Raw genomic sequence first — 15488 nt, 5'->3', positions numbered from 1 at the left:
TGCAGGGTCAAGAGAGGAAATGGGCAGGACAAAGGTATTATTCCATATTCTGTCCCATTCATTCTTCAATATTGGCTCAAATACTGCAACTTCTATAAAATGCTCCCTGCACCACAAGCAGAGTTAATCTTTGGTGCTTTCACAGTGTTTTACTATCTGATCATTTTATTTTGTTAGCTTTGTTTACATTTGCCTTCCCCTCTGTTCCATGAGCAGGACTTCAAAGGTAAAGTCTGTGCCTTGCTCTTCCCTGTATCCGAGCAGGCAGCACACCATCTAGCACAGAAAGCAATGGTGGAAATGTTCTGTAAATTTGTGTCTGTACTGTTGACTATGTCTGTGGCATGGAGCACTTAAAATATGGTTAGTGTGATTGAGGAACTGGATTTTAAATTTTATTTAATTTTTAAATTTACATTTAAATAGCTATATGTAACTAGTGGTTTCTCAGTTAGACAGTACAGATGAGCAAGATTTAAGTTTTGAAAATGTCTGCTCAAATCCCTAGCTTTTGCCCTAGAACAGTCTTACTCAAAGGATAGGGAGCGAACTGACTGGTCCGGGTCATGGAAGAGAGTCCTTTCAAAGAGTGAAGCTTGAGTAACAAAGCCCAGATGAGGGGGGTGGGGACGGAAATGGGGAGTTACTTATCAATGGGCATAAAGTTTCAGTTCAGCAAAATCAGTTCTAGAGCTCTACTGTACAAAGGTTTCCCTATAGCATAATAACAATACTATACAGTACACCTAAACATTTGTTAAGAGGGTAAATTTCCTCTTAAGTGTTCTCACCACCATAAAAAAAAAATTTTTTTAAAGCCAGGGCAGGATCTTAGGAACATAACTTGAGCAAGTCACAAACTGTATGATTTTCAGATGTCCTTATCTGCAGAAGTGAGTTTCAAGTGGCCCTGAGACAATTTAAGCAAACACTCATTACGATCAATTCTAACAGTCTGTGGATTCTAATATACTACATGCCAAATCACGTCTCCCACATAACACTCAATTCAACAAATGTGTCACTCACCACCTCTCCCTTTCTATGCTCAATGCCATCATGCTAGCTTAGGCTTCACTACATTTCACCTAAACTGTAATAATCCCCTCACTGGTCTCCCTGCCTCCAATTTTCCTCCTCCAATCCATCCAGCTCACTCAGTTGGACTTATCTTTCTTTTTTCAGTTCAACTAATAAGTGGCAAGCACCTGTGCTAGCACTAGTGCTAAGAGTAAATATATTAAAATGATAGAACATGGTCCTTTTCCTCAGGGAGGTTACAGAGGAGGGAGACATATAAACAGATAATTACAGTGTGGTGAATCATAAATGCTCTTTTTAAAGACTATAATATGCTGGCTAAACCTATTTGGAAACTGCCTTTAGCCCCTTTCTATTTATACATTTATTTACTAGATGGCCTCGTTAACAGTTTGGGGTAGAGAGGATGTAATGTAAGAGCTAGATTTTAGTGGAAAATGAAAGGTAGTAACAAACTGTGTGTGGCTAGAGACTGCATGAAGATACTGAGCATAACAGGACTAGACCAGAGAACTGGGTACCTGGAAAGATTAATCTGACCAGGAGCCTCTCCCACTCAAAGGCTTTAAAAATTCATATATATTCTTTGATTGACATTCAAAGCTCTCCACAATCTGACCCCAACATATCTTCTAAGCCTAACATTCTAGTATATGACCACACTCTAGTCTTTTCTTAAACAAGACCCCTGAATGCCTTGTGCTTTCTCACCTCATGCCTTTCCTCAAACTATTTCTTCTGCCTGGAATACCATTCCTTCCCCTGCTGCCTGATAAAATCTTATCCATTCTTCAAGACCTAGCAAAAATGCCACCTCTTCTCTCACCGTCAGGGCCTAAAATCAGCTCTTCCTTTTCAAGTGATTCCTAGATGCCTTTCTTTAAATCACTCTTTTAGCATTTATTGTATGTTGTCCTATATTAATGTTATTTGCATAATTATCTCATTACACTAGGCAGTAAGATCCTTAAGCAGAAACTTTGGTATTTCCACTGTACCTCATACAGAACATGAACTCAGTTTGTTGAGTGAGTGAACCAACTCAACAACTGCTACACATGGGAGATAAGAAAGGTAAGACATGAAAAAAAAAAAGGTAAGACATGGCCCATGCTCCTGTGGATCTCATGGATATTGTTTGAAAAGAAAAGGTGTGATAACTTCAGAGAGAGGAAAAACAAAAAACAGAGACATTTTAAAACAAAAACTGTAAGTACCTCTACTATGTATTCAGTTTCTACTATTGACTAGATACTAAGCTAGGCTCTTTACAAACAGGATGGTATTTAAATTAATCCATCATTTCTGAGATGTAGGTGTCACTAGCTACCTCCGTTTCATAGTGAAGAAGCTGAGGTTCAGAAAAGCTAAGTAATCCGCTCAGGGTCATGTACTAATTTGCAGCACCACTAGCCCTCCTTCTGATTCAAGTCTAACTCTAACACCTATCATCATCCCACTATACCATGCTTCTTCCCCTGAAGGCAGCTCTAGACAAAGTTTATAACAAAAGTTACTGTTTAGCTACTTGGTTATTACTAGAAATAGCCTATACACAGAGGCATGTACAGCACAAAGCCAGGGAGCCCTTTCCCTTTCTTAGAGAAAGAAAGATAGCTCTTTATCTTCCTTGTTTTATATTTTACCCTTTAGAGGATGGCTTTGGGCAATTCCACTGCTTTTTAATGAATCTGTAGAGCATAGGATTCTTTGGAGCAGAAGCAATTTATTATAATGTAATCAGTAAATGCCAGATTTTAACATTTTTGAGCTCTAAGTTATAAAATATTTCTTTGGGACTAGAAAGTGTTTCATCAATACTTAGCTCCTATAAACACGTCAATATTTACAGACTAAACTACAGAAAATGGACAAACTCTCTAAGGCACATGCAACAGCTAGAAGCATCATGTGATGAAAAAAGTACTAGCTTTAATGTTAGGGAGACCTAGATTCAAGTCCCTGACCCACTATAATTTGCTATATAACCACAGGCAAGTTACTCATCACCAAGCATCAAGCTAGAAACTAGAAATATAAAGTAAAATACAAACACCCACTTTGGAAGTTGTTATGATAATTAGATTGACAAAGGTACATTAACTGCCTGGCACATGCACATGGGAGCACCTGACTAGCATGAGATAAACAATGGGATATTTTATCATCAAAAGCAACAAGTAATGTCATGGTTAACCTCAAGATAAATGTATGATTTTGGTTGGCTTTCTGAAACACTGGTAACAGTTCATAAACCCCCAAGACTCCTTCAAGGGTGCTTAGAGATCTAGGACCCCCTGGTAAGAAATCAATAGCTTATATTCAAGACTTTGAGATAGACAGCAAATGCCCTGTATCACCGGACATTATCCTACGAGGCATAAAGTATTTCATCCCTAAATGAAAGGTCAGGAGAGCCAATGAAAGTAAGGTGTTGTGTTCAGAACACAATATATCCCAAGAAACAGGAGTCTAAGCCCCACTGTTGCTTCTAGATTACCCTGTCCTCCTACATGGTCTCTACCTTTTTTCAGCCCTAGTGCTAGGAGAGAAGCAAGTAACAGGTACTTCATGCATGCTTGGTAGCTAACTGGTTAAAATGCAGACGGAAAATACAGGGAAGGAAACAAAATCGTTGATAGAGGACATCTATGCTAGGGGTTTGCATGTCAGCATTTCATCTTAGAACTCTACCCGGTAAAGTGTGACCCACATTTTGTACCTCTGAAAATCAAAGATTACAAAGATTACATAACTCAGCAATATCACCATCTATAAATGGTAGGGTCCCCAGGTCGGACTGATTCCCTACAGCATTCTGTGCTTTGATAGGCAGAAGGATTTTAGCCTTTCTAAGTCTTGTACCTACTCAATGATAACGTTGTTGGGGTCGAGGTCTTTCCCAGTTCCTTGGTTGACAACTTTCATGGAGAGGGATACTTTTATCCTATCATTTTTCATCTGAAAAAGACAAAAGCAAAGTCACCAAAAGCTCAGAGACATCACTTAGACTGCTGGTCTACAATTATCTGACTCAGAATGGAAGCTTTTGTCATCCTAACAAATATTAACCTTCTCTAAAGGCCGAGGCCCCATGCTAGGGACACTGTGTACTAGTATGTGTAACAGGCAGATCCTGTGGCAAAACTTGAGGAAATGGTTTTCATCTCATTCTAGTCCCTCTGGGGGTAGAGACAGAAATGGCTGCTCAGCAATCTATAAAGTCTGTGGAGGGTAGCAGGCAGAAAATAAATGCTGTTTCTTCCAGTTAAGAAAGCCTAATAATCAGCTCAGAATCATGAGCCTAGAATGAGTTTCAGAACATTCCTATAGACTAGATCTTCTTTTGGACTTAGTCTAGAGCATTTTAAATATTAAGACAATTGTTAGCCACACTGGCCTTCTTTCACTTCCTCCAGCATTTGAAGCCCTTCTTCACTTCAGCGTCTTGCAACAGTTCTTCTTTTGGCCTGGAATAGTTTTATCTCAACTTTGTACACAATTAGTTCCTTTTTCTTTGGGTCTCAGCTCATATTCTATCTCCTCAGAGAGCTTGTTCCTGACCACTTTACCTAAGTCTACCTCTGATATTGTTTGAACCCATTACAGCACTCATTATAATTTGCAATTATTTTATGTATGTGCTTGTTTACTTTTATATTTGTCTCCTCCAATTATAGTCTACATAAGCTCCATAACAGCTGTGACCATTGCTGTCTGGCTCACTTGTATCCCTCATACCAGTACACATTAAGCACTCAAATATTGCTGAATACTGTCTCTTTCAGGCCTGTCTCCCCTGCCCTTCTCTTGCTAGAAGAGCCTCAGTGTCTATTCCCATTTCTCCTGAGGTCTGCCCACACCCACAGCCCTCATACCCTTAAGTGAGTTGTTGTTATAACAGGGTCCTTCAGACCTTTCTCACTTCCCTCACACTGTATGGTACCAGGTATTAGGAAAAATAAATGATTGTAAACTGTGTCCTTGTTGATTCTGGTCCAAATCGAAGTGTATCTGGCAGGTATTCTTTGGAAGTTGTAATAAAGACTAGTCCTAATTAACTTCCTTCTCTCTTTTTAGTTCTTTTCTGTTTTTTTTTTTCTTCCCACCTATCATTTGGGTAAACTTCAGGGAGGGAAGTTTTATAAACATGTACTTATTGCACCACACTTAGTACAGTTGACACCATTCCTTCTGTGTTTGCAGGGTAAACAGCCAAAAGGTTTAAATCGCAGAATACAGTGGCAGGACTCAAAAATAAGATCAGCCACAGTTAACCAAACATATACACACTCACCATCATAAAATATCAATAAAATCCCCAGATTTTCCTAATTCTTTCTAAACACAGGAAAGTTGCATAGAACTTTACCTCTCGACCAATAAGCTTCACCCACACTTTGTCTCCAACATCTACTAGCTCAGAAGGCTTATCCACACGACAGGATGACATGTGAGTTCGATGGACCAGACCTGGGCACAAGAAGAAATGGCATAAAGAACAGGGTATGTCTTGATATTTGCACTCTAAATAACAAGGTAAGGGGAAGACAGGAGTCGAAGATTCACTGAAAAATATTTGTTAATTTAAAACTGAAAATTAAAAGAATTCAAGATCTTTTTCTGTACTTAACTAACAAATACTCTTTAAAAATAATGCTTGATGTTAGTAAAAATGTGACACAATAACTACAATTAATACTAGTAAAAATACAAGTTAGTAAAATTCTTTGAAAGCAAGGGGCATAAAGATGTTTATACCTTTGATGCAAGAATATCATCATTAGAATTTTTCCAAAAGAAAAAACTCAACAGAGGCAAAAACCTATGGGCATACAAAATACCGGCAGCATTATTACCTACAAAAGTTTACAAAAAACTATGAAACAACCCAAATGACCAGTAATTGGAAAATAGCTTGGTAAACTATAGCAAACCTATGAAATGCAAGAATAAGCAACCATTTAAATTACAGTTACAGAAAATAGTTATGATAGATGTTAACTGAAAAAGGAGATATAAACAAGGTGCCATTTTTATTAAAGTAGCAAAATATTTAGAAAATAACAGTGTTGAGAATATAGCAAAATAAGAATATATTGCCAAGGGCTAGTATAAATTTTTAGAAATCATTTAGCAATGACTATCACGAGCAATAAAAAATACTTAATGAAATTGAAGATTAAATGATGGAATAAGTATTAAATAATTTAATAAAACAAAAGGTATCCTTTTCCTGTCTGAGTTCCTTTCCTGGGAGAACCACATTCCTTACAGTCTAAAATAATCTAGTCAGGCCATGTGATCTGGTGGAGCTGACCTCACCCCAACTGTGGGCATATGGCATATGCTTAGTCAATCAAGGTACTTTATCCCACTGGCCACAGTAATTGACTGGTTCAGGGAGAGACACAAGATACTAGCTAAATCAAATCTTTTTCAGTATGTTTGCCGGGATTATAAACTGCAGTTTTACCCAGGTCCATCTTTAACACCAGGTGGCAAGAGTTGGCCAGAATGAAGCAAAGAGCACTGGTATAGAAGACAAAGCCCCAAGGGTGTAATCGGAGCACTTGATTTAGCACTGGGGTAAAATAGATTTATTCTGCACTCCCCAGTGAAAGTAGCCAAACATTCCCCAATTGTGTTTTTATCCCTTGCAACCAAGAGTTCTGACTAATAATTTGACCCATAATCACTTCTGGAAATCTGTTCTAAGGAAATAACCTTATACAAAGAAAAAGCTACATACATCAAAATTCTCAGTGTTTTAGACAAAAATCATTTATAGCCTAATACCCAACAACAGAGTAATAATAAGTCAACTACAGATGGTCCATTAAAAAAGATGCTCAAAAGGTTATGTAAAAACATGTTAACAATTCATCCTTTAGTAAATATTTATTAACTTTGTACTAGGTATCAAGCACTAGCAATTTCCCATAAAAATAAATAACAGTCCATTGGTAGATGAATGGACAAAGAAGATGTGGTACATATACACAATGGAATATTATTCATCCATAAGAAGAAAACAAATCCTACCATTTGCAACAACATGGATGGAGCTAGAGGGTATTATGCTCAGTGAAGTAACCCAAGCGGAGAAAGACAAATACCAAATGATTTCACTCATATGTGGAGTATAAGAACAAAGAAAAACTGAAGGAACAAAACAGCAGCAGAATCACAGAACCCAAGAATGGACTAACAGTTACCAAAGGGAAAGGGACTAGGGAGAATGGGAGGGAAGGGAGGGATAAGGGCGGGGAAGAAGAAAGGGGGCATTACGATTAGCATGTATAATATGGGGGCGGAAAAGGGAGGGCTGTGCAACACAGAGAAGACAAATAGTGATTCTACAACATCTTACTACGCTGATGGACAGCGACTGTAATGGGGTTTGTTGGGAGGACTTGGTGAAGGGGAGAGCCTAGTAAACATAATGTTCTTCATGTAAAATTAATTAATTAATTAATTAATTAAAAAATAAAAATAAAAATAAATAAATAAATAACAAAAATACAATGCAAAATTGTAGAGTATGATTATGAATGCCTAAAACAGGTTTTAAAAATTAGAATGATCTAAAATGATGTAACAATGGTTATACTAAGGTATAAGATTATAGGATAATTTTTTCCTTTTCTTTTCAAATGTTTTAATAATAGAGAAAACTACAGTTGACCCTTGAACAATGCAAGGGGTTCCAGAACAAACAAAACAACTAAACGCGGGCCTTTACAAGGGACACTGAACCCCTACTAAAGTCGAAAATCCATGTATAGCTTTTGACTCCCCAGAAACTTAACTACAAATAGTGTACTGCTGGCTAGAAACCTTACTAATAGCATAGTCAATTAAAACATATTTTGTATGTTATATGCATTATATGCTGTATTCTTACAATAAAGTAAGCTAGAGAAGAAAAAACGTTTTTTTTTTTCAAACTGTTGCAAATCTCCAAAAGATTTCCAATGTATTTATTGAAAAAAATCTGCATATAAGGGGACCTGGGAAGTTCAGACACATGTTGTTCAAGGGTCAACTGTATGTCTATTCTGGGTGAAATGAATATAATAAACAATTATTTTGAATGAACATAAACAAGGAATCTAAAGAAAAACTGAAAAGTCAAAGATTTATATCCAAAATAACTGCCTGCCCTGAAGTTGCCTGGGAGAATTATTAACCTTTATTCTCTTTCTCTTAATTTCCCTCTCACACTCATGCATCCACAGGATGTCAGGCCACGCTTGTAACTCAAAGCATCTGCCCTCTGTGTCTGGAGCTCCTTGGAAGCCACTGTTTTTTCTGACCATGGTCTCTGGTTGTCTCACATACCTACGTCAGCTGATTCTGGAGGTTGATAGTCTAGCTCTCTAAATAACTCTGTGTCCTCCAAATTGTTTTATATATATCTTATAGTCTGTACTTTTTATTTTAGACCATCACATAATTTCCAAATTGGGTAAAATTCATGAAGCTGGTTTTTTTTCCCCATGATGTTGTAATGAGCAGACCAGACTAATTGGAAAGTCTGGAGAGGAAATTCAGATGCCCTAAAAAGAAACCTTTCACTTTGACATTTTTTGGCTGCAGCTGTCCTCTTATCCTAAAATTCACTTCTTTCCTCTAATACTAATATAAGTAGTAAAGGAAATTAATATTGAACCAAATATATTTGAAAAAACTTTTTTTTTTTCTTTCCTTTAACAGGACTACTTAATGGGAGTACCACAAACAAAGAAATAATGGCATGAACCATTTGTCCTTCTCCCACCTGATTCCAAAGTAGGGTAATTTTTGGTCCAGGCATTTCTCCTGGTTAAACATGGCATTTCTCAAAGTATTAACAGCAAAAAACTGGAAACAATTAAAAATGACTATGTGGTACATATGAATGATAGAATGTTATTTAAATGTTTATAAAAAGCCTTTTTAAAAGATGGAGAAATATTTAAGTTTCCTTAAGTGTAAAAAGCTACAAAATGTATATACAGTTTAATCTTAATCTCAATGTTAAATTTTATGCACACATGTGACTATAAAGTAATATACCAGAAAGTTAACAGTGCCTATCTCTGTGTGGAAGTAATATCACGTAATGATCATTTTCTTTTGTAGTTTTTCCCCTTATTTTTCTATAACGAGCATGCAATATTTTTATTTATTTATTTATTTTGAGAGGGCATCTCTCATATTTATTGATCAAATGGTTGTTAAAAACAATAAAATTCTGTATAGGGGACTCAATGCACAGTCATTCATCAACCCCAAGCCTAATTCTCAACAGTCTCCAATCTTCTGAAGCATAACGAACAAGTTCTTACATGGTGAACAAGTTCTTACATAGTGAATAAGTTCTTACATGGTGAACAGTGCAAGGGAGCATGCAATATTTTTAAACATAAAAATAGCTTGAAAGCAAAATGTAAAATGATATTTACATTATGACTGAAATTATGTAAAACTATGCTTCAGATGGACACAGACCAAAAGTGAATATAAAAATAGTTGTGCTACAACACAGAGAAGACAAGTAGTGATTCTACAGCTTCTTACTATGCTGATGGACAGTGACTGTAATGGGGTTTGTGGGGGGGACTTGGTGAAGGGGGGAGCCTAGTAAATATAACGTTCTTCATGTAATTGTAGATTAATGATACCAAAAAAAAAAAACCAAATAGTTGTGCTACAGACTCCAAGAAGGGACTAGCCTTTACCAAAGGGGAGGGGTGGGGGATGGTGGGGGAGGAGGGAGGGAGAAGGGAATTGAGGGATATTATGATTGGTACACATGGTATGGGGGGGTCACAGGGAAGACAGTGTAGAAACTCTGTGGCATCTTGCAATGCTGATGGACACTGACTGCAATGGGGCATGGGGGTGACTTGATAATATGGGTGAATGCAGTAACCATAATGTTTTCCTGTGAAACCTTCATAAGAGTATGTATCAGTGATACCTTAATAAAAAAAATTCATATTAAAACAAAATTATTGTGCTAGGGTCCAAAATTTTTAGAGTTGAGACATTAATGCCTTATCACCAAAAGGCCTTAGTTTATAGGGTAAATTAAACAAGGGAAATGGTTTAGCCCTCAGTTTTGAATGTAAATGTCAGTTAGGCAGTTGGATATTAAGTCTGTAGCTCAGAGGAGGGGTATGAACTGAAGATATAAACATAGGAGTCTTCAGCATGCAGATGCTTTATACTAAAATATATTAACTGGACTATTAATTTAGTGATTGGTTCAGGGATGGACACAACTCACCAATTTACTAATTTACAACAGATGATATACTTTTCTTATACCTGGAAGGTTCTCAGTCCTTATCTAGTTAAACTACTACCCCCTGCCCCTGGTACCAAATACCTGAAAAATTAACAGTAACCAGAAATTGCTTCAACATGGAATCAGAACAAAAAGGAGAAATATGGTTTGAATTATGTTTCTAGTCCATAAAGTTTTAATGGTTTAACTATTGCTTCCTCATAGAAGAATCCATCTCTCTAGCCCCTTTACAAGATTCATTTCTGCCCTAAATAAGTCAAGACAAACACTGCCAACTTCACATTCTCAGACTTTCAGGCTGACAAACCCCTACCTGTTCATATAATCTCTTCCTAGATAGAATGATACAATCAATCTAAATTACAATTTCATTCCAATCCCTTTTCCCTGGAATCACACCCAGATAATCTTGTCAAAATCTTGAGTGTTCACATCTCTTCAGTCACAGATTTATAGCAATTACTCAGTATATTTCTACCTATGGCTAATCCTCTACTTTGTATGGGAAATTCATCACTAGTTTCAATCTTAGAAAACAGTCTGAATTCTTGGAAGGAACTTCATTGTCACCCACATACACCACCAACAGTTGAATTAAGTGTATATGGTAGAGGACACCATATATAATAAGCATCTAATAAAACATTTGAGGTCCCCTCATTCTGTGCTGGGCACCTCACTAAATATAGTACATCCACCCATTCCTTTAATTCCTACACCAATTTCAAGACATAGGTTCACATGAGGAAACAGTCTAGAAATTACGTAAACTGCCCACTGTCACAAAGCAGATAAAGAAAAAAGTGTAATTCAAATATGAGTCTATCTCCTACAGACAGGTCTTCTACAACATACTGATAGTTCTCCATTTTTTCTTTATTATTGATCTGTGTTATTTTTTAATTTAAAAAATGATCTCATCTATAAATAGCAGAAACACATCTATTTCTGTTCTAGCATATGCTCCAAAACAAACAGAAACAAACAAACAAAAATGCTTGTATGTCGTGCCACATGGAAAGGAATTCTTCAGAACAGTTTGTGCCTGGATTTCTGACATGAAGTCACAAATGTCCAAAAGGCATATTAAGTCCATCATCATGTTCAATAAACCCAACACGAGACTTAAGTGGAATGAATCCCATCTGAGTCTGCTGGTAAAATAGGAAAAAAAAATTCTGACAACTTGGAAAGAGCCAGCATCTCAATCATCATATGAGAAAAACAGAGTTAGCCTATTATTGTTCCCTTAAAAATATTCCCCCAACTGTATTGTTCAACATTTATTTCTTTCTCAACTTCCACTGACAATAAAGGAAAGAGGTGAAAATTATAAACCATTAGGGGATAGCTGCAGCCAAAAAAATCAACATAAAAGGTCTCCTTTATCTTTGGAGGACTTAAATTCCTTTCTAGACTTTTCAAATAAGTTATCTCCAATCAATGCTATATGACAATAATGCAAGCACATAAGCTAAAGTGCTTTCACATCCTTTATCTTGTTGGAACTAAGGATTCATTCAAACATTTACTAAACATCCACTACACTGTAGGCAAAAATGGATCCAAAGATGAGTAAAACATGATCCTGCCAGCCAAGAAACTCTAAAATATATACATCATTTCCATTTCATAGATAAGCAAATAAATGCTTAAGCACTAAGCAAGTTGCTGAAATCAAGAAGCTAGTAAACAGTAGAGCAGAGACTAGAACTCACTTACTCATTAAATAAAATGTACTGAACTACTGTACCTCTATAACTCAGGTACTGCTTTAGGCCCTGACATCCCAATAGCCTGACTAATCCACAGCTTGGTAGGTAAGTGTAACTTCACTCATTTTATTACACTATATTATAATTTGTTTACATCTCTAGAAAACAATCTGAGAGCAGCAGGGACTATGTTTTCTTATCTCTGTCTACCCACCTAGCATAGTGACCAGAAAACAGGACTCAGTAATTATTTGTTAAACTGAATTCATTGAAAAAAATATTTGAGCTTCTACCATAAGCAAGGCACTTTGAAAGTATAATGTTGAACAATCTGCTCTCAGAATGTTATACTCTAGTGCTGGTGGGCAGAGGGTAGTAGAGAAAAAATACTACAAGGGAGGAAAGAAATTCTAGTTTAGATCTGAATACAAGGATAGGGTCTTCAATTCAATAGCAGTTAAAGAAGTCTGAGAACAAAAGTTTGAGAAAAATAATTCAAATTACAGTCTACCTTCCTGAATCAAAATGTTAAAATCTGGAGACCAGTTATTTCACAGCTCAGTCCTTTCAGGGGGACTTAATAACCTTCCTCCTTAAAGAGCAGAGAACCCAAAATACAACTGCTTAAATTAGCCAATAAACCTACAGAAGAGCTCAGGATTAGAACTCATAGTTTGCCCCTAATTATTTGGCTCCCTGAACTCCTCTCTGAGGCTTGTCTCAGCACAGGTGTCAGACTAACAAATTCATTTGTAAACTGGCAGCCACATTCAGACGCATCACCTGACAGGATATGGACACAAGTGAGTTGAAGACTGACTGCTGGAAGGTGGCAGGCCTTAAATCCCCACAGAGTCCCCAGAGTGTCCCATAAGTGCTCAAGTAAGGACGGGACTTTCAGGTACTGACAGCTATGACAAGTACACTAACAAGAAAATCTGTCTTTAGACCAAAAGAGGTGCACGCCCTACAGGAATGGTGATGAGTTCCACCTCATTAAATCCCAGCCAACGTAAAATGAGAAGCTTGATTATACATCACTGATTGCTAGCTTGGACACTGCTGGTAAGCTGTTTCTAAGGCCAAGATGCAATTTGCAGCACAGTAGTCTTCAAGGTTAGAGGAATGGCTTTATTATCTAAAGATCAGCAGTTGGACTCTTTTTAAAGAAAAATCTGTATTTAAAAATTGCAAAGTTAAAATCCCTCTTCCATGTACATCTCTCCCCTAGCAAACTGAACTCCCCAGAAGTAGCCATTGTTATAACTTGTTGAATATTCTTCCAGACTTTCTTCTAAACATATGCTATGATTTCATAGATACATCAGCAAATGTAGACATGCTTTAAAAGGCAGGTAGAGTCATGCTATACAAACTCTTCAGTCACATGCTTTCTCATTTTATTATCCTGGACATCTTTCCATTTCAGTAAACTGAAATGTACTCCATTTCATTAATTCAAAGATGCCCTTTTCCACCTCATTTTAACATCTCTGAAGTCAAATTGTTTCTTATAATCAAAGGTATATTATAGCTGCTATCAGTCAGGTATCATCAGTGTGGGTAGAACCATATGAAAACTTTCTACTGACACTTTCTGGCAAAATGAAGAAGTCACCAGCATCAGAGCATGTTAGAAATATGGTACCATTCTTTTCATCATCTTCTAGTCCTGCCTAGATGTACATAATCTGCCTAATTCTATGCTGCAAAAGAATTGCTGGGTTGAAGGGTAAGTGTATTACAAATGTTAATAGGCATTGCCAAAATATGTAACAATTTATGCTCCCAGTAGTTAAGTAAAACTATTGTTGGAAATACCATTTCTAACACTGGGTATCAATAGCAATCATTTTAACATTTGTTAATCTTAAAGATCTTATGAGTGTTTTAAATCACTTTTTAAAAACTATTTTGAGATAATAATAGATTCACATGTCAAAAGAAAGCATACAGAGAGGTCCTGTGTATGCTTTACCCAGTTTCCTCAATGGTAACATTTTGCAAAACTACAGTACACCATCATGATTGGGTATCGGCTACTGTGTTTGCTGGGGGGAGAGATGTACATGGAAGATGGATTTTCACCTTTTGCAATTTTTTAAAACAAAATTTTTCTTTAAAAAAAGTCCAACCACTGAGCCTTGGATGATAATAAAGCCATGTCACTGTCCCTGGGTCCTGATACAGATCTCCTAAACTCTTGGAATTTCCTGAGTGATAGGAACATCTTGTTATTCTTAACAATCCTCTTTCAACCATACCCAAGTTTATGCTATGAGGTGACTATTAGTGGGCCCCTAGAAAGCTTCAAGGTGGGGCTGGTAACCATCAGAGGAACCAATCATGTGACCAGAGGGTTGGAACTTTCGGCCCCATCCCCTGGCTTCCAGGGAGGGAAGAGGAGCTGTCGTGTGAGCTAAATCACCAAGGGCCAATGATTTAATCAATTGTGCCTACATAATGGATCCTCTACCAAAACCCCTAACGATAAGGTCTGGAGAGCTTCTGAGTTGGCAAACACATCCATGTGCCAAGAAGGTGATGTATCTCAACTGCAGGACTTGCACGTGGGACCCTTTTTGGACCTCCCCCTATGTATTTCCTCATCTGGCTGCTCATTTTTGTATCCTTTATAATGAACTATAATCGTAAGTATAGCATTTTCTTGAGTTCTGTGAGTTGTTCTAGCAAACTGCCAAAACTTGGGAGGGTGATATGGGCATTTTCAAATTTGTGGGCAAATCTGACAGAGGTGTGCAAACCTGGGGACTCAATACTTGCAACTGGTAACTGACGTGAGGGTAGTCTTATGGGACTATGCCCTTAACCCGTGGAGCAAAATTCTGTGAATATTCAAAAAAAAAATGATTGACTTGTACACTCTGGGTAAAATGGTATGTGATCTCCATAAAACTCTTTAAAAAAATGTAACATATTAGAATCATCAAGTATGTAATCTTTTGGGATTAATATTTTCCACTCAGCATAAGTCTGTGGAGGTGGATTCAGGTTGTTTCATATACTTCATTCTCAATCCTTTCTACTGCCGAGTGGTATTCCATTTTACGGATGTACCACTGTTTAAGTTATTTTTAAATCAGTACCAAGAATAAGCATCTTTTAAGATATTTATTGACCAATTGCTATTTCTTCTCCTGTGAATTCTTTTCATACCCTTAGCCTCCTTTTCTACTTCCCCTTTTTTATTAATCCTTTCTCAAGGCCTCTCAGCAGGCCATCAATCTGTGGAATTTGCTTTTCCATTTAACACAACTGTTCTGAGAAACAAGTAAGATTATAGATGTGAAAGAGTCTCCAAAAATGTTCAACAAACGCCTACCAACTTACAAAGAAAATTTAAAGCATTACATGTATAATATTATATGTACTGGTTACAGTACTATTTTTGTTCCATGTGCCTTGTACTACAA

At 36.9% G+C, this 15488-nt stretch overlaps 1 protein-coding gene across 2 annotated transcripts in view; it reads right to left on the bottom strand.

Annotated features, from left to right (window-relative positions):
- Positions 1-15488, bottom strand: part of ZCCHC17 (zinc finger CCHC-type containing 17) — a 40109-nt gene that overhangs the window by 13289 nt on the left and 11332 nt on the right. For both annotated transcript variants that reach the window (XM_036885187.2, XM_036885188.2), the window contains 2 exons: positions 5414-5514; positions 3911-4002 (listed from right to left, as the gene is read on the bottom strand). In XM_036885187.2, the coding sequence (XP_036741082.1) occupies positions 3911-4002; positions 5414-5514 (193 nt within the window). The remainder of the gene's footprint in view (positions 1-3910; positions 4003-5413; positions 5515-15488) is intronic.

Source organism: Manis pentadactyla, chromosome 4, assembly GCF_030020395.1.
Source record: "Manis pentadactyla isolate mManPen7 chromosome 4, mManPen7.hap1, whole genome shotgun sequence".
Classification (NCBI taxonomy): Eukaryota; Metazoa; Chordata; class Mammalia; order Pholidota; family Manidae; genus Manis; species Manis pentadactyla.
The sequence above is the reverse complement of the archived record's forward strand: the minus strand, read 5'-3'. Positions and strand labels throughout refer to the sequence as shown.